The sequence below is a fragment of the Puma concolor genome, chromosome A1 (genome assembly GCF_028749965.1).
Source record: "Puma concolor isolate L17-30 chromosome A1, mPumCon1.1.hap2, whole genome shotgun sequence".
In the NCBI taxonomy this organism is placed as follows: Eukaryota; Metazoa; Chordata; class Mammalia; order Carnivora; family Felidae; genus Puma; species Puma concolor.
This window is the reverse complement of record NC_141667.1, coordinates 151,954,139-151,978,880: the sequence shown is the minus strand read 5'-3', so window position 1 is coordinate 151,978,880 and position 24,742 is coordinate 151,954,139. Positions and strand designations below refer to the sequence as shown.

Here is a 24,742-nt window from a genome sequence, read left to right as displayed (position 1 = left end):
CCCAGCTGAGCCCACACACAATGTGTGGCTCTATTCCTGACTCTAAACAATGAAAACCTGAGAAGCTGCTTCCTCTGGGACCCTTTGGCCTTGCCTCCTTGCAGCTCCATGAATCCAAGCACGGCCAGGAACACCACTAGCAGTGATACCTGGTAAAATTAGAAACAGCTCTCACATCCGGCTATGGTTTAAAAGAAGCTAAGCACTGGGATTAATAAGAACTATTATAAAAAGTAATTATAAAAAATAATTGAGGCAGCAACAGACCTCAGGCCTGCTGGGCTGTGTTCCAGCTCCTCTGCATCCATTCCAGCATCTCTTTGTTCCTCTCCAGGTGGCCCCACTGCCAAGAAGAAATGGTGGATTTCCCAGTCTTGCCAGACTTCTCCCAGCAAGTACCTCTGTCCAACAATCTCTTCTTATTCACACATCTCCTTCTTCTTCTTTGGCCTGGAGAGATGAACTCAGGTAGTGTGTCCAACTTGCAGCCCAGCCAGCCAGGCCATGCGCACCTCTACTTCTGCCCACCCCTCCTGCCAGGTGCTTCCAGAGCTGAAATCCATACCCTACCAGGCCATGCCAAGTGCTCCACTCCCACATATAAGCCATAGCTTTTGAAGGGCAGAAAGGACCTCAGGCTTAACAGCTCTCATGAAAGAAGCAGCCAACAGAGATGATACACTAATTATGCAAACATAATTCTCGAATTCCCTGAGCTCGAAACCAGGGATACCAAAATGATGAGGCACATCCCAGGTCCTTAAGAAGGTCAAGGGAGGGGGACAGATGTGACATAAAATCTGTTCAGGGATGTGAACGAGGCTGCAAGAGAAACATACCCAAAGATTTGTGAGCACAGGTAAGAGACAAACCTGTCTTTTCCAAAAAGCCAAGAAGAACCCTAGAGAGAAGGTACTGTTTGAGTGGACCCTTTAAGGACATATATTTTTCAAGAAGATGACAGATGGAGTGTTAACTGAGGCAGGCCATGCCCCAAGGAGAGGGCCAGCCATCAGGTGTGGGTGAAGAGACAACTTGAGGGAATCTGAAAAGGGAAGCTAGTAGGAAGTGTGTTAGGGCTATACCCAGAGGGCAGGAAGGAGTCTCAAATGGGGCAAACAAAAAAAGTCACCACTATATTCTATGAGCAAAGTGAAGGATGGGAAGGATCCATGAAGGGAGAGCTTTGGGATTGGGTTTTAGCTGAGCTTCAAAGGAAGAAAAAGAGGTATGAGAAAAGGTGAAGCCAGAAAGAAGAGTGAGGGCATGCTGAGTGGCAGGAAACAATATGCAAAGGGACTGCTACAGGAATGGCAACTCTCATGGAAATTTCAAAAAACAGGGAGTAAAGGAACCACATGGAGACACCATTTATGAGGGTGATCAAATAAAAAAATTCTAATAAATAAAAATCTTGAAGGCAAGATTTGGCCTTTAGATAGAAAAATCCATGAAGCAAGGAGCCCCCCATAGATTATTTTAATACCTTTTGTTATTAGAGAAGCTGTACATGTGCATTATAAAAATTTAGAAAATCAGAGAAGAAAAAGATAAGAAAACATCTATTCCCATCATGCAGAAATTATCACCATCAACCATTTGGTATATCTCATTTCAGGCCTTTTTTTTCCTGCAAATGTTTTTATGCAAACATGTCACTTTTTAATCAAATAAAAGAGTAGTGTACATATGGTTCTGAAACTTGCCTCTTTTTTTTTGGTCAAAGATTTCTTTTCATGTAATGTCCTGGCTATATTTACATAACTGTCCCCAAAGCAACATTTGCAAATGGTTGGTTCAAACAAATTACCACTCCAGCACCACACATTGTATCTGGTTGTAATATCCCTTGTGTATATTTTAACTTGGCATATTTGTGACAATTATTTCTTCAAGAAGCCAAGACCATTGTTCTGTAAAGTGTCTTACTTTTGTCATTTGAGTTTTTTACTATAGATTCCTGAGCTGCAAAGGAATGTGATAAAAATTTATCTTTGATGAGAACTGATTTGGGCTGTTTTTCTGGCTTCTCATCCTAGAGGAGGTCAGTGTGGTAGGCCCTGGGGAATCCATCCTGGCACTTGTGGGGGAAGAAGTGGAGTTCTCATGCCACTTGTCACCATACCTGGATGCTGAGGATATGGAGATCCGCTGGTTCCGGAGTCGGACCTCTGAAGTGGTCCACCTGTACCAGGGGCGGCAGGAGCTCTACAGCCAGCAGATGATGCAGTTCCAGAACAGGACCAAACTCCTCAAAGATGATATCATGGATGGTAGTGTGAACCTGCAACTCCTTGGCATCATTCCTGCTGATGAGGGCCTGTATGGGTGCCGTTTCCTCTCCAGCAACTTCTCTAGGGAAGCAGTCTGGGAGCTGGAGGTAGCAGGTATGTGACCTAGCCAAGCCCCAGTAGGAGAGACAGAGAAAGGGGTCCATTTGGACAGATTTGCTTTGCTCAAGAGTAGACAGAGAAACATGGAGAAAGGGAAAATATATCTAATTTAAAAAAAACTATTAAAAAGAAAGATTCATTAGCAAATGAACAAAGTAAATGTTCACAAAAAATATATACAAATGGCCCTTAAACATATAAAAAGATGATCACCTTTACTCATCATGAAAGAAAGGTAAATTAAAGCTACCCTGATGCGCAATATTTTACCTCAGAGATTGGCAAAAATTCAACAGTTTGACCATACAGGGGAAGCAGGCCTTCTGCTCTGTACCCTGATGATGAAGTTGAAAGCAAAACTCCAGTGCAGGGGGATTTGGCAATAGTTAACAGGATAGCTTGCACATCTACCGTTTAAACTGCAACCCCATCTCTAGGAGTTTACCCTGAAGATAAACCTCCTACAACTCCAATATGAAAAAGGCATACATATAAATTTAATCTTTGTAACATCATTTGTAATTGTACAACAGTGGAAACTACCTTAGTATCTAAGCGTAGGTGTTGACTATGTCACACATTGGAATGATCCACAGTATGCAGCTGAAAAAATGGGGAGGAGCTCTATGAACTGATGTGGAGTGACTTCTAGGTTGTTGGCAAGAGAAAAAAACAGGTGCAAAAGAGTTCTATAGCATTTAAACTTTTGTGGGAGGAAAAATAAACATTGCACAAAAGGAACACAGGAAGGATACACTAGGAACTAATGAAATTGGTTACCTGAGAGGGGGGAAGGTGCAATGGATGGAAAGGATGGAGAAAGGTTTGGGGCTTTCCTGGTACACATTTTTTTACAGTATGGCTCTTTAAATATGTTAATGTATTTTTATTTTTTTAATACGAAATTTATTGTCAAATTGGTTTCCATACAACACCCAGTGCTCATCCCAACAGGTGCCCTCCTCAATGCCCATCACCCATCCTCCCCTCCATCCCACCCCCCATCAACCCTCAGTTTATTTTCAGTTTTTAAGAGTCTTTTATGGTTTGGCTCCCTCTCTCTCCAACTTTTTTTTCCCCTTCCCCTCCCCCATGGTCTTCTGTTAAGTTTCTCAGGATCCACATAACAGTGAAAATATATGTTGTCTGTCTTTCTCTGTATGACTTATTTCACTTAGCATAACATTCTCCAGTTCCATACATGTTGCTACAAAAGGCCATATTTCATTCTTTCTCATTGCCAAGTAGTATTCCATTGTGTATATAAACCACAATTTCTTTATCCATTCATCAGTTGATGGACATTTAGGCTCTTTCCATAATTTGCCTATTGTTGAAAGTGCTGCTGTAAACATTGGGGTACAAGTGCCCCTGTGCATCAGCACTCCTGTAACCCTTGGGTAAATTCTTAGCAGTGTTTTTGCTGGTTAATAGGGTAGATCTGTTTTTAATTTTTTGAGGAACCTCCACACTGTTTTCCAGAGTGGCTGCACCAGTTTGCATTCCCACCAACAGTGCAAGAGGGTTCCTGTTTCTCCACATCCTCTCGAGCATCTATAGTCTCCTGATTTGTTCATTTTAGCCATTCTGACTGGTGTGAGGTGGTATCTGAGTGTGGTTTTGATTTGTATTTCCCTGATGAGGAGCGATGTTGAGCAACTTTTCATGTGTCTGTTGGCCACCTGGATGTCTTCTTTAGAGAAGTGTCTATTCATGTTTTCTGCCCATTTCTTCACTGGATTATTTGTTTTTTGGGTGTGGAGTTTGGTGAGTTCTTTATAGATTTTGGATACTAACCCTTTTTCCGATATGTGATTTGCAAATATCTTTTCCCATTCTGTTGGCTGCCTTTTAGTTTTGTTGATTGTTTCCTTTGCAGTGCAGAAGCTTTTAGTCTTCATGAGGTCCCAATAGTTCATTTTTGCTTTTAATTCCCTTGCCTTTGGAGATGTGTCGAGTAAGAAGTTGCGGCTCCTCTAGGGTTTTGATGGTTTCCTGTCTCACATTCAGGTCCTTTTTCCATTTTGAGTTTATTTTTGTGAATGATGTAAGAAAGTGGTCTAGTTTCATTCTTCTGCATGTTGCTAACCATATTAATGTTTTGCATATTCAAAATATAAAGTTAGCTCCTCAGGATGGAGAAATAAAGGAGTGCATGTGACACAGGCACTTGAATGCTGGTGGGATTCAAGAGACACAGAGGGCAATATATTGAAATTTGGGGTGGGATTTTTCTTTACTTCAAGGGACTGTCCCTTATGTAATATGACTAAATTCCAGCAGCTCTTCTTGGCCAAATAGCCCCCCATAATATTTCCAAATGTCCTTCATGGGTACTACTGTTCCCATGTGCCACATGCCACCACAAATTTAAAATATCATTTATGGGCACCTGGGTGGCTAAGTAGGTTAATAATCCAACTCTTGATTTCGGCTCAGGTCATGATATCATGGTTTGTGGGATCGAGCCCCATATGGGGCTCTACGCTGACAACATGAAGCCTATTTGGAATTCTCTCCCTCTCTGTCTGCCCCTCCCCAACTTGCACATGCAGATACTCTGTCTCTCAAAATAAATAAATAAATAAACTTAAAAATAAACTGTAATTTACATTCCACAGGTGGGGGCTGTGAGCCCACATGTGTGTTAGGAGCAGTCACAGTCATGATTCCTTATAATGACTGCAAATGGTGAGTGGTGGCATGAACATCATGTACAACTTCTGGGAAGGAGCCTGATCTTTCCCACTCTTCTTGCTTTTCCCAGGGATGGGCTCAGACCCTCACATCTCCCTTGAGGTCTTCAAGGAGGGAGGCATTCAGCTGAAGTGCAGTTCCAGTGGCTGGTACCCCAAGCCCCAGGCTCAGTGGAAAGATCATAAAGGACAGTGCCTGCCTCCAAAGATGGAAGCCATAGTCCAGGATGCCCAGGGCCTGTTCAATCTGGAAACATCTGTGATTGTTCAAGGGGGTGCCCACAGTAATGTGTCCTGCTCCATCCAGAACTCTCTCCTGATACAGAAGAAAGAGTTCACCATCCAGATAGCAGGTCAGTTGGTGCCAACTAACCCTCATCTTCTTACTCATCATGTCCTCCCTGTACATTGTTCCAAAGGCCATCTAAAAGGGCACAGTGGTACTGGGGCCTGGCTGTCTATGGGGTGGGCTGGTCTTGACACCTGAAAAGTTAGTGATTTGGATATCAGGAACCTACTAAGAGTACAACAGCTACCACTCACCCAAACAGTATGCAGGGGAGGCCCCAGGGAACCAACTTATGCACTAAAGTCCATGCCTTGAAATCCAGAAACTATTAATTAGAGGTCATCATGAGATCCCATGTGTTCCTAATTTCATCCCTTAAATGATATTTATTGAGAGCCCTCAATAAATATCGAACTCTTGCACTCAGGTTCACATTCCTGTGGAGAAAATACAAATAAAAGAGTGAATTATATTGTAAGGTTAGAGGATGTTAGGTGCTAAAAAAAGTATTTTGGGTGCTGTACAGAAAATGAAGCAGGGAAGTGTGCTAGGGCATGGTAGGGTGTGTATGTGGATTTAAAAGTGGTAGGTCAGGGAAGAAGATGGTTAGGCAATGAGCTGAAGGGTGAGGCCATTATCTAGGGCCAAAATTTTATTATAAGGCACACACTGAAGGTTTTAATTTTCATGACCAATTGTTTTAAGTCTTGAGGATAAACCTAACCTATGGAGCATTTTTCACATTGGTATAAATAAAGTTATATTACAGTTGACCTTAAACAATTCAGTGGGTTAAGAGTGCTGACCACTTGTGACTCCCCAAAACTTAATTATTAATAATCTACTGTTGACTGGCAGCCTTACTTATAACACAAATAGGAGCTTAACATACATTTTGTATGTTATATGTATTATATGCTGTATTCTGACAATCAAGTAAGCTAGAAAAAAGAAAATGTTATTAAGAAACCCATAAGGAAGAGAGGAACTTGGGAAAATGACAGAGTTGGAAGACCCTGAACTCATCCCATCCCACATTTACAACTAAATATCATCCACATCCAAGTCAACAAACCAGAGAGTGATCTGAAGACTTGCAGAACAAACTCCACAATTAAATATAGAGAAGAAGCTGCAGCTGAAAGGTTAGGAAGGTCAAAAATGCAAAGGGAGGTTACCCACATAGAGAGGGCAGAGAAACAAGCCCTCACACCAGGGATTTCACATGGGGAAGACTATTCCCCATAATGTTTGTCATTAAAAACTGGAGAGGCTGAATTCTGTGAGTTTGTAAAAACAGTGGGATTTGGAGCCTGGAGCTTTAAAAGTCAGCTGATTTGGCATTGGGTGAGCTGGGAGTGTGACAGCTGGGTCACTTAAAAAGACAGCAGCCTGCACACAGAGGCAACATAAAAAAAGGCAGTTGACACAAAGTTGGGGTAAACAGAGGTCAGATCTGTTCATAGTGATTTCAGAGAGTGTTGGGGGAATTCTCCAAAAATGAGGGAGCTAGCAGGCACATTTTTCTCCACCACCTCCCAGCATAAACACAGAGCCATCTGTGGGAGGTAAGGCTGCACAGACACTTGTAGTCTTGACCCAGAGTTCAGGGCAAATTTTGTTAAAGCTGCACATGCATCCCACCCAGCTGACAGGTGCACAGCTCCACAGCCTACCCTGCCCAGCTGCAGTGCAGTGCCCAGCCCTGCACCACGAGCCACCATCATGGGCCATACTCAGTCACACTCAGCCATCATTGAGTGCTGTGACCAGCCTCATTTCCCTACCAGCCTGGTGAAAGCCCCCAGCTGTCACAGTGTTCTGGGGGATCTGGCATAGGAGAAGTGGTCCAATGCAAATATTGCTAACACCTCCACCACACTCGCAAGTGTCCATCACAGCTAGCATGCCTAGGTCCCACTAATGTCACAGAGAGCAAGCATAGCCCACAACAAGAGAAGAGTGAGGGAAGACAACTACATTGAAAAGAAAACTGACTCAAACTCAACAGTAAGGCATAAGCAAAACACATAGGATGTTTTCCTGAAGTGCCTGTTCCTTGTAAACAGGGGACACTGTACTGCAGGGCACTCCAGGATCAATTCTTCATAAAGTAACTTTCAAAAGCAGAAAACATAGCTAACTTTCTTAACACGGAGAAACAGACACAGAGGGGCAGACAAAATGACAGAGAAAATTATCACAAAGAGATCTAAGTGAAACAGAAATAAGTAACATACCTGATACATAAATTAAAGCAATAACCATAAGGATAATCACTGGACTTGAGAAAAGACTGAAGGACATTACTGATCAAGACGGGTCATGATCTCATAGTCTATGGGTTCAAACCCCGCATTGGGCTCTGTGCTGACAGCTCAGAGCCTGAAGCCTGCTTCAGATTCTGTCTCTGTCTCTGTCTCTGTCTCTGTCTCTCTCTGCCCCTCCCCCGCTCATGCTCTGTCTCTCTCTCTCTCAAAAATAAATAAAAATTAAAAAACTTTTTTAGAAATAAAAAATAAATTTGCAAAATATAGTGATAAAAAGTCTTAAAAGCACCAAGACAAAAGAAGTCAATAACTTACAAGAGAAAGCCCATAAGGTTAGCAGATTTTTTAATAGAAACATTGCAAGCCAAAAGGATATGATGATTATTCAAAGTGCTGAATGGGAAAAATCTGCAGCCAAGAATATACTATCTAGCAAGGCTATCATTAAGAATAGAAGGAAAGATAAAGAGTTTCCCAGACAAACAAAAACTTAAGGAGTTAATGACCTACTAAACCAGCCCTGGGAGATATATTAAAAGGGACTCTTTGTGTGGAAAGAAGAGATCAAAAATGACAGTATAAAGGTAGGAAACACAAAAGCAGTAAAAATGAATATTGCACACTAATGCAAATGATTATACAAAATCAACTTTTTTGAATATCATACATAGTATATTAACAAGGCCATAACTTTTTAAAGTTTTTACTTTAATTCCAGTTAGTTAACATACAGTGTTATATTAGTTTCAAGTGTACAACATAGTGATTCAACAATTCCAAACATCACCCAGTGATGGTGTACTTATCATGACAAGTGCACTCCTTAATCCCCATCACCTATTTAACCATCCTTCACCCAACCTCCCCTCTGGTAACCATTAGTTTGTTCTCTATAGTTAAGAGTTTGTTTCTTGGTTTGCCTCTCTCTCTCTTCTTTTCCCTTTGTTCCTTTGTTTTGTTTTTTAATTTCCACACATGAGTGAAATCATATGGTATTTTTCTTTCTCTGACTAATTTATTTCACCTAGCATAAAACTCTCTAGCTCCATCTATGTCTTTGCAAATAGCAAGATTTCATCCTTTTTATGGCAGAGTAATATTCCATTGTATATGTATACATGTTTTCTCTATCCATTCATCAGACAATGGACACTTGGGCTGCTTCCATATCTTGGCTATTGTTGATAATACTGCAATAAACATATGGGTGCATGTAATCCCTTTGAATTCTGTTTTTGTATCCTTGGGTAAATATCTAATTGTGAGTTGCTGGATCATAAGGTAGTTCTATTTTTAACTCTTGAGGAAACTCCATGCTGTGAAATAAGCCAGACACCAAGGGACAAATATTGTTTGATTCACTTACAGTGAGGTGACTAGAGTCATCAAATTCATTTAGAGATGGAAGGTAGAATAGGAGTTGCCAGAGACTGGGTTGGGGTGGCTGGTAAATGGGGAGTTAGTATTTAATGAGTAGAATTTCAGTTCGGGAATTTGAAAAGAGTTGTGGAGATGGATGATGATGATGATCCACAACAATGTGAAAGTAACTTAATGCCACTGAATTGTACTCTCAAAAATGGTTAAGATGGTAAATTTTATGTTATACATTTTACCACAATAAAAAAGAAAAATGTATTTTTAAAAAGACCACTGAACTAAAATCATCACTTGAAAAATAATTATCTTTAACAGACACCAAATTATTCCATTAAATTGCCACAAGAATTTTGAAAGAGTTACCTTCCATTTTCCATGTATCTCTTTGCCATCTAGCCCCTGTCTGAGTGGGCCTGGGCCACATCTTGCTTCAGGGCAGAGCCTCCTCAGTGAGCCTGGGGAGGACAAGGGGGAACTGGTAGTCAACCCTTAAGCAATTTTGCTAACATTTCTTCCAAAGGTGTGATGAGAAGTAAAAGCAAGTGTTTATAAGAAGTTGGCAAAATGAAATGACTTGTGGAGTAGAGAGCAATAATTCACCGTTCTTTGGATACCAACACCTTGGATTTTCAAGTTCTTCAGATATAGGACAATTGTGGAGAGTAGAGGGAGGACAGAGCCATGGTCACAGAAGTTCTAAGCTGGGAGAGTAGGTGGGGTCCATCACTACATCCTTCAATTTCCCTTTTCCACTAAGCAAGTTCGAGCTGGCCACTATTCCTCAGGGTCCTACCTGGGGAGAGCGCGGTGCGGCCGCTGTCATGATGCCCGTTTTCACAGATTGCTATGGTGCTGCCCAGAAGATTTAACGCCTGCCAACTTGGAAGGATTTCCGGCACGCTGGGTCCAGAATAGTCTTCTCACTTAGTGGTGCCTAAAGCGAAACAACTCCTTGTGGGGTGTTTTCCAGATGCATTTTTACCCGGAACCTCACCCTGGAAGAGAGCTTTCCTTGGGTCTCTGGTGGGACTGCCATTCCTCCTGGCTTTTCTCTTGACGCTGGCGCTGTACTTCTTTCAGAAGCAACGTAGGTCCCAAGGTACGGGGCAGCCTGGGGGCCTCCCGCCAGGCTCAGGCTTTGCTGGGAGGAAAGTGGAGGAGGAGGCCCGCGGAGAGGGCACCAAAGAGGTGCGGTCTTGCGAAAACGCGGGGCTGGGGTGGGCCTTGGAAACAGCAGGCGAGTGTGTACCGTTACGTGCACTCCCCTTCTTTCCTCTTTTCAGAAAAGTTGAAGGAGCAGGCTGAGAAGGACAAAGGTAAGCAGAGAAAGAGGCGCGCTCTTTGCCCGCACCCTTAACTAGCTGAAGGTGGTGGGGAGAGGGGGAATTTGCTGGTTCAGGAAGGCGAGTACTTCAGACCCGGGGCGCTTGGAAGTGAGAAACGCGGTGGCGGAGGTTTGCTTTGCCACTTCCCCTGCCACGGAGCCCGCTCCTCCCTCGCGTGTAGCCCCTCCTGGTTCCTCAGAACGCACTGGGGCCGAGTCTGTGCTCTTTAGAGAAGTGAAGCCTCAGTGTACATCAATTGAGATTTTCCTCTTTTCTTCGTTTTTTCTCTAGGGAGACTCACAGAAGAGCTGGGTAAGTTCTGGGTACCACGCCCACAGTGAGGCTACCGACTAGTGGGGTAACCCGATGCGTGCGGGGTGGAAGATGTTCAGTAGTTTAGGCTCCCTGTGGAGAGTGATGGACCGCAACAATCTAATTCTAAACCCATCCTTCTGCTCCGCCCGCCTCTCCACCCCCAAATAACTCGCGTGCAGCAGTGAAGTATGTCTGACTTCAGACCCGCCCCCAGACAAACCCTGCCAGCCCCTCTCCTGCAAATTATAGGATTCGGTTACAATTCCACTATTAAACGTTCATCTTCCTAGGATATCTTTCTCTTTTTAATGCAAATGACACTGAGAAGGGAGGCACGTTTAATTTGCAGGGAAGTGTGAGTAATTTATCAGATTCACTTTTCTCCCCAAGGAACTCAGCACCATGGGCTGTGTGCCTGAACAGAGGAGGGTAGAGTGAATCCAAAGGAATGGAGAGATGGAGGAGAAGGCCACAATAGGTGTGGGGATTGGGTGGGTGGGTGGGGGGAAGACCTCAGGAACCACCTTGCATGCTGCAATAAAACTCCAGGCAAAATTATGAGGTTCCAGAATCTTGTGTTGTAGTCCACCTAGTCCTGTGGAAGGGCAACTATAGTAAGTAATTAACACGCTGGTCTAAATTAGTGTATAGTGTTGCCTTTCCTAGGAGGATTTACTTTTTAATTTTTTAATTTTACATTTATTTATTTTTGAGAGACAGAGAGCACGAGCAAGGGAGGGGCGGAGAGAGAAGGAGACACAGAATCTGAAGCAGGCTCCAGGCTCTGAGCAAGAGTTCAGCACAGAGCCCGATGTGGGGCTTGAACCCATGAACTGGGTGATAATGAGTTGAGCTGAAGTGAGATGCTCAACTGACTGAGCTACCCAGGCGCCCCTAGGAGGATTTACTTTTTTAAAAAGTTTTTAATTCCAGTTAGTTAACATACAGTGTTATATTCGTTTCAGGTGTACAATATAGTGATTCAACACATCCATGCATCACCCAATGCTCATACAGACAAGTGCACTCCTTAATCCCCATCACCTATTTAACCCACCCCCACCGACCTCCCCTCTGTTCGTTTCAGTCTATTTCTTGATTTGTCTATATCTCTTTCTCTCTTATATTTACCTTTTGCTTGTTTGTTTTATTTCTTAAATTCCACATATGAGTGAAATAACACAGTATTTCTCTTTCTCCGTCTTATTTTGCTTGGCATCATACTCTGCAGCTTCATCTATGTCTTGCAAATGGCAAGATTTCATTCTTTTTATGGCTAAATAATATTACATTACACACACACACACACACACACACACACACACACACCACTTCTTCTTTATCCATTCATCAATTGATGGACATTTGGGCTGCTTCCATGGCTATAGTAAATAATGCTGCAATAATGAGCATTGTATTCTTTGTATTCATTGTATTCATTGTATTCTTTGGATAACTACCTAGCAGTGCAATTGCTGGATCATAATTGGTCTATACTTTTAACTTTCTGATAAACTTCCATACTGTTTTCCAGAGTGACTGCACCAGTTTGCATTCCCATCAACAGTGCAAGAGGGTTCCCCTTTCTCCATATCCCTGCCAACACCTGTTGTTTCCTAAGTTGTTGATTTTAGCCATTCTGATAGGTGTGATAGCTCATTGTGGTTTTGATTTGTATTTCCCTGATGATGAGTGATATTGAGAATATTTTCATGTGTCTGTTGGCCATGTCTTGGTCTTCTTTGGAAAAAAATGTCTATTCATGTTTATTTGGTTTTGGGTTGTTGAGTTTTATAAGTTCTTTATAGATTTTGGATACTAATTTGCAAGGAAGTGTGAGTAATTTATCAGATTCACAAAACAATCAGTTTTGTTGATTGTTTCCTTCATTGTGAAGATGTTTTTTATTTTGCTGAAGTCCCAATAGTTTATTTTTGCTTTTGTTTTCCTTGCCTTGGGAGATGTATCTAGAAAGAAATTGCCGTGGCCAATGTCAAAAATGTTACTACCTGTGATCTCCTAGGAATTTAATAGTTTCCTGTCTCACATTTAAGTGTTTCAATCATTTTGAATTTACTTTTGTGTATCGTGTAAGAAAGTGGTCCATTTCATTCTTTTGCATGTTGCTGTCTGGTTTTCCCAACACCATTTGTTGAAGACAATGTCTTTTTCCATTGGATATTCTTTCCTGCTTTGTTGAAGATTAACTGACCATATAGTTGTAGGTTCATTTATGAGTTTTCTGTTCTGTTCTATTGATCTATGTGTGTCTATTTTTGTGCCATACCATACTGTTTTGATTACTACAGCTTCGTAATATAACGTGAAGTCCAGAATTGTGATTCACCTAGCTTTGCTTTTCCTTTTCAAGATATCTTTGGCTATTCTTCATGGTTTCACACAAAATTTAGTATTGTTTGTACTAGATCTGTGAAAAATGCTGTTGATATTTTGACATGGATTGCATCAAATGTGTAGATTGCTTTGGGTAATGTAGACATTTTAACAATATTTGTTCTTCCAATCCATGAGTATGAAATGTCTATCCATTTCTTTGTGTCATCTTAAATTTCTTTCATCAGTGTTTTATAGTTTTCAGAATACAGTTCTTTTATCTCTTTGGGTAGGTTTATTTCTAAGTATCTTATTAAAAATTTTTTAATGTTTATTTATTTTTGAGAGAGAGAGAGAGACAGAGCATGAGCAGAGGAGGGGCAGAGAGAGAGAGACACACACAGAATCGGAAGCAGGCTCCAGGCTCTGGGCTGTCAGCACAGGGCCTGATGTGGGGCTTGAACCCACAAACTGTGAGGTCATGACCTGAGCCGAAGTCTGACACTCAACTGACTGAGCCACCCAGATGCCCCTCTGAGTATCTTATTGATGTTGGCACAATTATAAATGGAACTGATTCCTTAATTTATTTCTGGTGCTTCATTCTTGGTGTATAGAAACGCAACAGGTTTCTATGTGTTGATTTGTTACACTGTGACTTTACTGAATTCTTTTATCAGTTCTAGCAGTTTTTTAGTGGAGTCTTTTGGGTTTTCTATATAGAGTACCATGTCATCTGCAAATAGTAAAGTCTTACTACTTCCTTACCAGTTTGGATTCCCTTTATTTCTTTTTGTTGTCTGATTACTGAGGCTAGGACTTCCAGGATTATGTTAAATAACAGTGCTGAGAGTGGACATCCCTGTCTTGTTCCTGACCGTAGAAGAAAAGTTCTCAATTTTTCCCCATTAAGGATGATATTAGCTGTGGATTTTTCATAGATGGCCTTTATTATGTGGAAGCATGTTATCTCTAAACCTATTTTGTTGAGGGTTTTTGTCATGCGTGGATGTTGTACTTTGTCAAATGCTTTTTTTTTTTTAATTTTTTTTTTCAACTTTTATTTATTTTTTGGGACAGAGAGAGACAGAGCATGAACGGGGGAGGGGCAGAGAGAGAGGGAGACACAGAATCGGAAACAGGCTCCAGGCTCTGAGCCATCAGCCCAGAGCCTGACGCGGGGCTCGAACTCACGGACCGCGAGATCGTGACCTGGCTGAAGTCGGACGCTTAACCGACTGCGCCACCCAGGCGCCCCTGTCAAATGCTTTTTATGAATCTATTGAAAGGCTGATATGGTTCTTATCTTTTTTCTTATTGATGTGATGTATCACATTGATTGCTTTGTGAATATGGCACCCTTGCAGCCCAGGAATAAATCTCACTTGATCATGGTGAATGATTTTTTAAAAGTACTATTGGATTTGGTTTGCTAGGATTTTGTTGAGGATTTTTGCATCTATGTTCATCAGAGATATTGGCCTGTAGTTCTCCGTCTGTCTCTGTCTCTCTCTCTTTTTTTCCTTGGTGTCTTTATCTGGTTTTGGCATCAAGGTAATACTGCCCTCATGGAATGAATTTGGAAGTTTTCTTTTATATTTTTTGGAACAGTTTGAAAAGAATAGGTATTAACTCTTCTTTTTTTTTTTTTTTACTTTTTTAAAAATATAGTTTATTGTCAAGTTAGCTAACATACGGAATATACAGTGTGCTCTTGGCTTCAGAAATAGATTCCCATGATTCATCACCTACATACAACACCCAGTGCTCATCCCAACAAGGGCCTTTCTCAATGCCTATCACCCATTTTACCCTCCACCCTACCCTCTTCCATCAACCCTCAGTTTATTCTCTATATTTAAGGGTCTCTTATGGTTTGGCCCTGTCTCAGTTTGTGGCTATTTTTTTCCTTCCCTTCCCCCCATGGTTTTCTGTTAAGTTTCTCAAATTCCACATATGAGTGAAAACATATGATATCTGTCTTTCTCTGACTGACTTATTTCACTTAGCATAATACCCTCCAGTTCCATCCATGTTGTTGCAAAAGGTAATATTTCATTATTTTTTTATTGCCAAGTAGTACTCCAGTGTATGTATGTATATGCCACATCTTCATTATCCATTCATCAGTTGATATACATTTGGGCTCTTTCCATAATTTGACTGTTGTTGATAGCACATGATCAGGTGAGATTCATTACTAGGCTGCAGGGCTGGTTCAAAATCTGCAAATCAACCAATGTGATACATCACATTAATAGAAGGATATGAACCATATGATCTTATCAATAGATGCAGAAAAAGCATTTGACAAAATATAGTATCCTTTCTTAATGAAAACCTTCAAGAAAGTTGTGATAGAAGGAACATACCTTAACATCATAAAAGCCATATATGAAAGGCCCACAGCTAATACCATCCTCAATGGGGAAAAACTGAGAGCTTTCCCCCTAAGATCAGGAACATGACAAGGATGTCCACTGTCATAACTTTTGTTTAACATAGTGTTGGAAGTCTTAGACTAAGCAATCAGGCAACAAAATGAAATAAAAAGCATCCAAATTGGCAAAGAAGAAGACAAACTTACACTCTTCACAGGTTACATGATACTCTACCTTTCAGGAAAACCTAAAAGACTGTACCCAAAAACTGCTAGAACTGATACATGAATTCAACAAAGTCTCAAGATGTAAAATCAGTGTACAGAAATCAGTTGCATTTCTGTACACCAATAATGGAGTGACAGAAACAGATATCAAGGGGGGGGCACCTGGGTGGCCCAGTCAGTTAAGCGTTTGACTTCAGCTCAGGTCATGATCTCATGGTTTGTGGGCTCTATCCCCACATCAGGCATGTGCTGATGACTCAGAGTCTGGAGGCTGATTCAGATTCTGTGTCTCCCTCTCTCTCTGTCCCTCTCCTGCTTGCTCTCTGTCTCTCTCTTTCTCAAAAATAAATAAACATTAAAAAAAGAAAGAGATATCAAGGAACCAATTCCATTTACAAATGCATCAAGAACCATAAAATACCTAGGAATAAACCTAGCCAAAGATGTAAAAGATCTGTATCCTGGAAATTATAGAAAACTTATGAAAGAAATTGAAGAAGACACAAAGAAAAGGAAAAGCATTCCATGCTCATGAACAGGAAAAACAAATATTGTTAAAATGTCCATACTACCCAATGCAATCTACACGTTCAGTGCAATCCCAATCAAAATAGCACCAGCATTCTTCTCAGAGCTAGAACAAGCAATCCTAAAATTTGTATGGAACCACAAAAGACCCTGAATAGCCAAAGTAATGTGGAAAAAGAAAACCAAAGCTGGAAGCATCACAATTCCGGATTTTAGCCTGTACTACAAAGCTGTAATCATCAAGACAGTATGGTATTGGCACAGAAAGAGACACATAGACCAATGGAATGGAATAGAGAACCCAGAATTGGACACACAAAAGTATGGCCAAATCAACCCTTCTTTATATGTTTGGTAGAATTCTCCTGTGAAGCCATCTGGTTCTGGACTTCTATTTGTTGGGAGTTTTTTTTGATTGCTGATTCAATTTCTTTGCTGGTTATTAGTCTGTTCAAATTTTCTATTTCCTTCAGTTTCAGTTTTGGTAGTTTATATATTTCTAGAAATTTATCCATTTCTTCTACGTTGTCCAATTTGTTGTTTGTCCAATTTTTCATTATATTCTCTTATGACTGTATTTCTGTGGTGTTGGTTGTTCTTTCTCTTCTCTCAATTGTGATTTTATTTATTTGAGTCCTTTCTCTTTTTTTCTTGATAAGTCTGGATAAAGAGCTATAAATTTTATGGATTTTTTTTCAAAGAACCAGCTTCTGGTTTTATTAATCTGTTCTATGGTTTTTGTAGTTTCTATATCACCTAATTATTTTCTAATCTTTATTATTTCTTTCCTTCTTTTGGTTTTAAGTTTTGTTTGTTGTTCTTTCTCTAACCTCTTTGGTGCAGGGTTAGGCTGTTTGAGCTTTTTCTTGCTTCATGAGGTAGGTCTGTATTGCTCTCAACTTCCCTCTTAGAACCAGTTTTGCAGTATCCAAGAAGTTTTGGCCCATTGTGGTTTCATTTTCATCTGTTTCCATGTACTTTTAAAATTTCTTCTTTGATTTCTGGTTGACCAGAAATTCATTGTTTAGTATCATGCTGTTTAACCTCCATGTATTTGTAGTCTTTCCATATTTTTTTCTTGTGGTTGTTTCCTAGTTTCATAGCATTATGGTCATAAAAGTTGCACGGTATGATTTCAATCTTGAATTTGTTGAGGGTTGTGTTGTGGGCTAATATGTGATCTATTCTGGAGAATATCCTGTGCGAACTTGAAAAGAATGTGTATTACAAAAATAAACTCAAAATGGATGAAAGACCTAAATGTAAGACAGGAAGCCATCAAAATCCTTGAGGAGAAAGCAGGCAAAAACCTCTTTGATCTTGGCCGCAGCAACTTCTTACTCAGCACGTCTATGGAGGCAAGGGAAACAAAAGCAAAAATGAACTACTGGGAACTCATCAAAATAAAAAGCTTCTGCACAGCAAAGCATAAATAGCAAAATAGAAATAAAAGGAAAAGTTGCAAACTCATTGTATGAAGACAGAATTAACTTGATTGCAAAACCAAAGACCCCACTAAAAAGGAGAACTACAGACCAAATTCCCTAATGAACATGGATGCTGAGATGTCAGCCCAGAGCCCAACATGGGGCTTGAACCCATGAACCATGAGATCATGACCTGAGCTGAAGTCAGATGCTTAACCGACTGAGCCACCTAGATGCCCCTAGATGGGTCTTCCTTTTTAACCATTCTGTCATCTTATGTCTTTTTGTTTTTGTGTTTATTTAGGTTCAGTTAGTAAACACACGTTGTAATATTAGTTTCAGCTGAAGAATATAGTGATTCAACAGATTCAACACTTCCATACAACACCTGGTGGTCATCAAATTAAGTACATTCCCTATTCCCCATCACCTATTTAACCCCTCCTCCATCCATTTCCCCTTGGTAGCCATCAGTTTATTCTCTATAATTAAGATCTGTTTCTTGGTTTGCCTTTATCTCTCTTATTTTTTTCCCTTTCCTTCTTTGTTTTGTTTCTTAAATTCCACACAGGAGTGAAATCATATGGTATACCCTCCACCTCCATCCATGTCATTGCAAATGATTTCACTCTTTTTATGCCTGAGTAATATTCCATTTTATATATACCACATCTTCAAAGATTCATTTTTAATATTTATTGCAGAACTTGTTTAGTGGTCATAAGTCCTTTAGTTTTTGTGTGTCTGGGAGATTCTTTATCTCTCCTTCTATTCAAGAAATTCAACTGTGTCTTCTGAATTTGGAAGTAGTGACTTTATGAAGAAGGGGTCCTGGAGTGTCCTGCAGTACATTGTCCCCTCTTCACCACACCTGGCAGTTCATGAGAGTATCCAATATGTGTTGTTTATGTCCTGCTGTTGTGTCTTGAGTCACTTTTCCTTTCAGTGTAGTTGTCTTCTCTAATTAGCTGCCTGTTGTGGGCTGTGCTTGCTCTCTGTGATGTTAGTAGGACCCAGGCAGTTCAACTCTAAGGGGGATGACTGCTGGGGAACTTGGGAGCCGGGTGACAATGCTAGCAAAGTTTGTGCTGGATCACTAATCCTATGGCAGATGCCCTGAAACACTCCAGGGGCTGGTGGCTATGTTATGGGGTTTCTAGGGACAAAAGCCTGGGCAAGAGAGTGAGGATGGCTAGGCATAGCTGGTACTTGTGCTCAACAGTGGTTGGGGATGCATGACTGGAGGTGACATGGCTTAACAAAATTTTCCCTGAGCCCAGGATCAAAGCTAGTAAGTTGGTTGGTGTGTGCTAGTTCCCAGGAGAACTTGTGGACATGGCATACTGCCAATGGGTTTTATAGAAAGTGTCTGTGCAGCCCTGTCTCCCATAGGTGGCTCTGTGTTTATGCTGGGGTTTGGGGAAGGAAAATGGCATCTTCCAGCTCTCTCATTTTTGAAGTCCCCTAACATGCTCTGAAATCAGTATGAACAGCTCTGTCTCCTGCTTGTCTCCGGTGTTGTGTAAACTGTGATTTTTATGTTGCCTCTCTGTGTGGGCTGCTGTCTCCTTAAGGGCAGTGACCCAACTATCACTCACCCTTGGACTTGCCCAGAACTGAGTCAGCTGACTTTTAAAACTCCAGACTCCAAGTCCCACTGGTTTTACAGACTCAAGGAATTCAGTCCCTCTGGTTTTTAAAACCAAATATTATGGTTTTAAAATATTTTAATTTAAAATAAAATATTTTAAAAATTAAAAATAAATAAAATATTTAAAATATGGTTCACTCTTCCACGTGTGAACACCCTGGTGTGAGGGCCCATTTCTCTGCTCTTTCCATGTGTGCAGCTCCTTCTCTCCTACAGACAGCCTCCCTTACCTTTCTGACCTTCCTAACCTTTCAGATGCAGCTTCATCTCTGTGTTTAGTTGTGGAGTTTGTTCTGCTAGTCTTCAGATTGCTGTCCGGTTGATTAACTTGGATGTAGATGATGTCTAGTTGAAAATATGGGATGGGATGAACTCAGGGTCCTCCACCTCTGCCATCTTCCCAAGCTTCTTGCTAGAATGATTTACTTTTAAAATGAGACATAAGGTGGAGAAGTCAAAGGAATGCATTTCTAGTGGTAAAATATCAAGGTCTTAATATCTGGCCAGGGGAAATAATTGAGTGTGATGTCTTCCCAGTCTTTTAAATAGTGTACCTAGTAAGTGACCCTGAGGCTTACACAGGCTGTGTTCAATGCCTGGACTTATGAAGGACCTCCTCCCTAGAAAAAGTTTCTGACTTCAGGGCAAAAGAGCAGTAGTCTCTCAAACCAGACATGAGCCCTGGAAAGAAGCCCCTTAGTATCAGGACCTGTTTTTCTTTTCCAGCCTTGTGCAGATTTTTGCCTTAGAGCAAAGAATAGGATGAAGCATAAGAATCCCGTAGATTGGTGGTACAGAGACTAAGATGAGATGTGGTGAGCAGTGGTTTAAGACTAAGAAACCTCTTCCCAGTGGCCTAACTACCTTGGGAAGGTAGTTCCCCTTACCCAAAGACTGATGTTTTCTCTGTGTGTTTTGCTTACAGGGAAGCTTCAGACAGAGCTTGGTAAGTGACCCCTTTTGGGATTATTTCTTCTTGTCTATCTTTTAGCATCTGATTTTCCATGTATGTTCTTTTCATATCCCAACCAACTATGATGCCCAGTATGGAATGCTGATAGCAATGTGGGTGGCGGGAGAAAATGCTGATAGCAATGTGGGTGTCAGGAGAAAGGGGAGAAGGGCAGGGGTGGGTGCAAAATGCAGTGTGTGAGCAGGGAAGCAGCACTGACCTGATGTTCTGATTCCATTTTTCCATGACTGCTTCAGACTGGAGAAGGGCTGAAGGCCAGGCTGGTGAGTGAAATCTGTCTCCCTCCCACTGTCCACTTTACATCTCAACATCCCAGTCACTCACTCTGACTAACCACCCACGCTTCATTCTGGTTTATTCCACAGGCACATGGCATGCATTAATGTATGTCACTTAATAGAAGTCATATTCTAGTTTTGCTCTCATATTTACTTTCATATCGTCCTGAGGTGTAAGCATATTGTAAGCCATTGGTGAAAATTATGGTTGCACATCAGAATTATCTAGATCCTGGTACCGACCCTCAAAGACTGTGACTTGTGGGTCTAGAATGGGCATGTTGACCTATATGTAAATATTTTCCCCTATACCTTCTTCCATTCCCTACATAAAGCAGTCTAATGTGTAGCTTTATTTTGTATGTATTCTTGCAAAAGGTGAATTTCTTCTTTGTGCACAAACATTTTAGTTTCTGTAAATGACATTTACAGTCTTGTGCTGTTCCTTGCTTTTTTCACTCATCACTGTGTTTTAATACCCGTCCCTGCCACCACATCTGGTCTGTGTCTCCTTGCTGTGGAGTACTCCATTTTAGCCGGCCACCTTCTTGGAACAGACATCCAGCCTGCCTCTAACTCCATACCACCACACACATTGCTGACTGAATAGCTTCAAATGTGTTGCCTTCTGGCTTTATGTGGATATTTCTCTGGGATGTGTACCCAGGAAGGGAATTGCTGGTCCATGGGGGAGGGGATATGTCACTAAGTGGGATAGAAGGATCCCCCAAAGGCAGTATCATCATCCTGCCATTGGCAGTACATGGAGGTTCCACATGCTACATCCCATATGAGCCAGCTTTCTAAGTTAGCTTGTCAATGGAGATGAGTGATTGCTCATTGTTCTTTCAGTCTGTCCTCCTCTGGACACTAAGAAGTTTGGGCATCTCTTCATATGCTAGATGACTTTTGGGGCTTCCTTTTTTGAATATTGCCAGTTCATGTCCTTGGCTATTTTTAGTATGAGGTTACTATCTTTCTTTTATTGATTCAAGGAGACATGTGTACATACATACACATATCACCAACAAAGTTTCAAAAACTCAAGTCATAAGATAAAAATTTGATGAATTAGATTTTATCAAAATTAATGATTTCTTTTCAGTAGGAAACCATGGACATAGCTGATAGCAGGTGACAGATTAAAGAAGGAATTTACAATGTTTAATACCAGTGAGGGATTAATATTCTTATGCAGATATATCTTCATCAAAATTTTACCTTATGTCAGGTGTTTTTGAAATTCTACTGAAGAAAAACTTCCTCACACTTAGGTCACAAAGATAATCTCTTCCACTTTCTTCTGTTCACTTTATATGTGTTATGTGTATGTCTCTAATCCATCTGAAGGTTGCCATCTACTACATCATCTGTGATTTCCCCATTGATGTGGGTATTGCTCTTAGTTAATATTTGGTTCCCATGTGTAGATAGGACTATATTTTGACCACCTATTACTTCATTGTTCTCACTGCTGTGGCTTTTGTACCCAAAAGTACAAGTTATTCTCCTTTTCTGGGAGTGAACAGACATTTTTAAAAGTGAACGGACATTTTTAGGTCCATTTTAAATTTTAGGATAAATTTACAAAATCCTTTTAAAAAATCCAAAAGTGCCTAAGTGGCCCAGTCAAACGTCTGACTTTGGCTCAGGTCATGATGTCCCACATCATGGGAGTTCGAGCCCCACATGAGGCTCTGCACTGACAGTGTCGAGCCTTCTTGGGATTCTCTCTCTCCCTCTCTCTCTGCTCCTCCCCCATTAGCTTGCTCTCTCAAAATAAATAAACTTAAAAAAATAAAGTTCTACTAGTTATTCTGATGTAAAAACAGGTTTGAAAGGCCCTGCTATAAATTTATGAATCTCTGAAAACTTCTATTACTTTTGCTATTTTGTGATTTGTTGATTTCTCTTTTGTAAAGCAAAATAAGATAAAACAAAACAGAAATCAACTCAGAATGGTTCATATTAAGAAAAGATGCAAGACATAATGTCTAAAGGACATGTTAGGACAGGAGCCATGTTCAACCAGGCCCCCTTGGACTGAGCCTGCTGGTCAGATTGAAACTTCATGTGCAACTTTCAGGGCATCTCAGCCACCTGTATTGGTTCTCTTTGCCTACATCCTTTGTTCTCCTGCCTTTCTCAGCACAAGGTTAGACTGCATACAGATTTGGTATAACCCAGCAATGACACCACCCACCTACCCAATTCTAAATTCCCAGAGAAATGCCATGGTGAACCCAGACCAGTCTGGACTCTACCTGTCACAGTAGGAAGGAGATCATTGGGTTTGTGCCATTCCTCATGCATCTTGAGTCTCCCTCAACGTTCTAGAGTTACTGGCTCAGATCTCTAAACCTGTTTTCCTTTCTTCTTGGTTTCAGAATGGAGAGCAGCCCAACAATATGCAGGTAACTGAAGTCAAGGGACTGTAACTTGTGATTGGGTTGGCTGGATTTTAAACACAAGGGAGGTGGAGAGATCTGAGATTAGAGGAAGGGTCTGTCCAAGAGCCAAGTATGAAGCCTGCATGCACACACACACATACAGCATAATCCTACCTTTGCACATATACGACATGACACATATGCCTGCATGTACACATCTGATTATACTCACACATGCACATTTTTGTGCATGCACATTATACTCACACATGCGCATATCTTCTTTAAAAGCACATCATTTTCTGTGTTTTACCAGATTTGTTTTCATCTGGCAGGAAGGCTGCTAGGGCCTGTTTGTAGGAACCTCTTATCTGAAAGAAGAGATCCTTAAGGTTCTCATCTATTAAATGGGTGTGCTTTGAGGGGTGAGGTGTTGAAGTGCAGGGCACTGGACCAGATGATCTCAGAGGTCCCTTTCCATTTTAAAATCCTAACATTGCTATAAAACTGAGGCTCAGAGTTCACATGATGATCTCAAGGTCACACAGAGTGGTGGCATCCAGGAATTGGACCAGCCAGGAGCCTCTTCACCTTGACCAGGAGTTGGGAGAAGTGAGCCTGCCTCCATCTCCACGAATCTATCTTGCTTTCTATCTCTGCTCTCCGTGGCACCTAGTATGGCATTCAGGAAATTTCAGGAAAGAAATATGATTCCTCCTGCGGCTGTCAGGTGCTCAGGAGTGACTTGCAAGCTGCTTCAGTAAACAGGGATGGTTTTAAGGTGGGAATGACCACCAGGAGCACTACGGTTTACTTGTCAGGGAAGGGGACAGGCAGGGCCCAGAACCGTCCTCCACAAACCTTAAACCCGTGCCTCTGCACAGTGCATGTAACCCTTGATCCGGCCTCGGCGCACCGCAGCCTGGAGGTCTCCGAGGATGGCAAGAGCGTGTGCTCTTGCGCAGCAGTGTCCGGCTCTGTGGCGGGGGACCAGCAGCGGTTCTCTGAGCAGACGTGCGTGCTGAGCTGTGAGCGCTTCTCAGCTGGCCGACACTACTGGGAAGTGTATGTGGGACGGCGCAGCCGCTGGTTCCTGGGTGTGTGTCTGGCTGCAGTTCCCCGCTTGGGGCCAGTGCGCCTAAGCCCGGCCAGCGGTTACTGGGTGATGGGGCTGTGGAACCATTGTGAGTACTTCGTCCTGGACCCACACCGCATCCCGCTCACCCTGCGCGTGCCGCCCCGGCGTGTGGGCATCTTCCTGGACTGGGAGGCAGGAAAACTGTCCTTCTTCAACGTGTCCGACGGCTCCCACATCTTCACCTTTACCGACACCTTCTCAGGCACGCTCTGTGCGTATTTCAGGCCCAGAGCTCACGACGGTGGTGAACACCCGGATCCCCTAACCATCTGTCCATTGCCTATTAGGGGGACACAAGACCTGGAAGAGGATGACCGTGACACCTGGTTACAGCCCTATGAGCCCACAGATCCCACCCTGGGCCTATAGTGAGGCACTCTTTTGCCTGCGGGTCTGGGTCTTTGGCGGCTTCCTGGATACTTTTTGCTCTCCCGCTTCTACGGAGGAAGCATCACAAAAATGTCAGCAAAGGCTAAAGAGCACAGCAGATAGGGAACAAAAAGAGGAACCTTTGCTTATATGTGTGTGTATACACATATATACATATAAATACACACACACACACACACACACACACACACACACACACGATTTTCTTTAAGAAAAAGAGGCAATTCCAAAGCTTGTTTGTGTGGATGGTAAGAAAAAGCAAATGAATAACAATAAATTCATGCTGTCATTAGCCATAGTATGCACTGTGGAAGACCAGAAAGAAACTGGAATGGAGAAAAGATGGAGGGAAATCTT

The 24,742-nt window shown here is 41.7% G+C and overlaps 1 protein-coding gene across 1 annotated transcript; it reads left to right on the top strand.

Moving 5' to 3' along the window:
* Positions 1-243: 243 nt before the first annotated feature.
* On the top strand, positions 244-24,508 carry BTNL9 (butyrophilin like 9). The gene is made up of 10 exons (XM_025924549.2): positions 244-468; positions 2,040-2,387; positions 5,161-5,442; positions 9,999-10,127; positions 10,312-10,344; positions 10,645-10,665; positions 20,142-20,162; positions 20,426-20,452; positions 22,855-22,881; positions 23,742-24,508. Exons 1-10 carry the CDS (start codon positions 357-359, stop codon positions 24,362-24,364), a joined length of 1,623 nt encoding a protein of 540 aa, XP_025780334.1. The 5' UTR covers positions 244-356; the 3' UTR covers positions 24,365-24,508.
* Positions 24,509-24,742: the final 234 nt, after the last annotated feature.

Coding starts and splice junctions, on each gene's coding strand:
- BTNL9 (XM_025924549.2), top strand. CDS start 357: ATGGTGGATTTCCCAGTCTTGCCAGACTTCTCCCAGCAAGTACCTCTG. Junction 469..2,039: donor GCCTGGAGAGATGAACTCAG/GTAGTGTGTCCA, acceptor TTCTCATCCTAG/AGGAGGTCAGTGTGGTAGGC. Junction 5,443..9,998: donor GTTCACCATCCAGATAGCAG/GTCAGTTGGTGC, acceptor GGTGTTTTCCAG/ATGCATTTTTACCCGGAACC.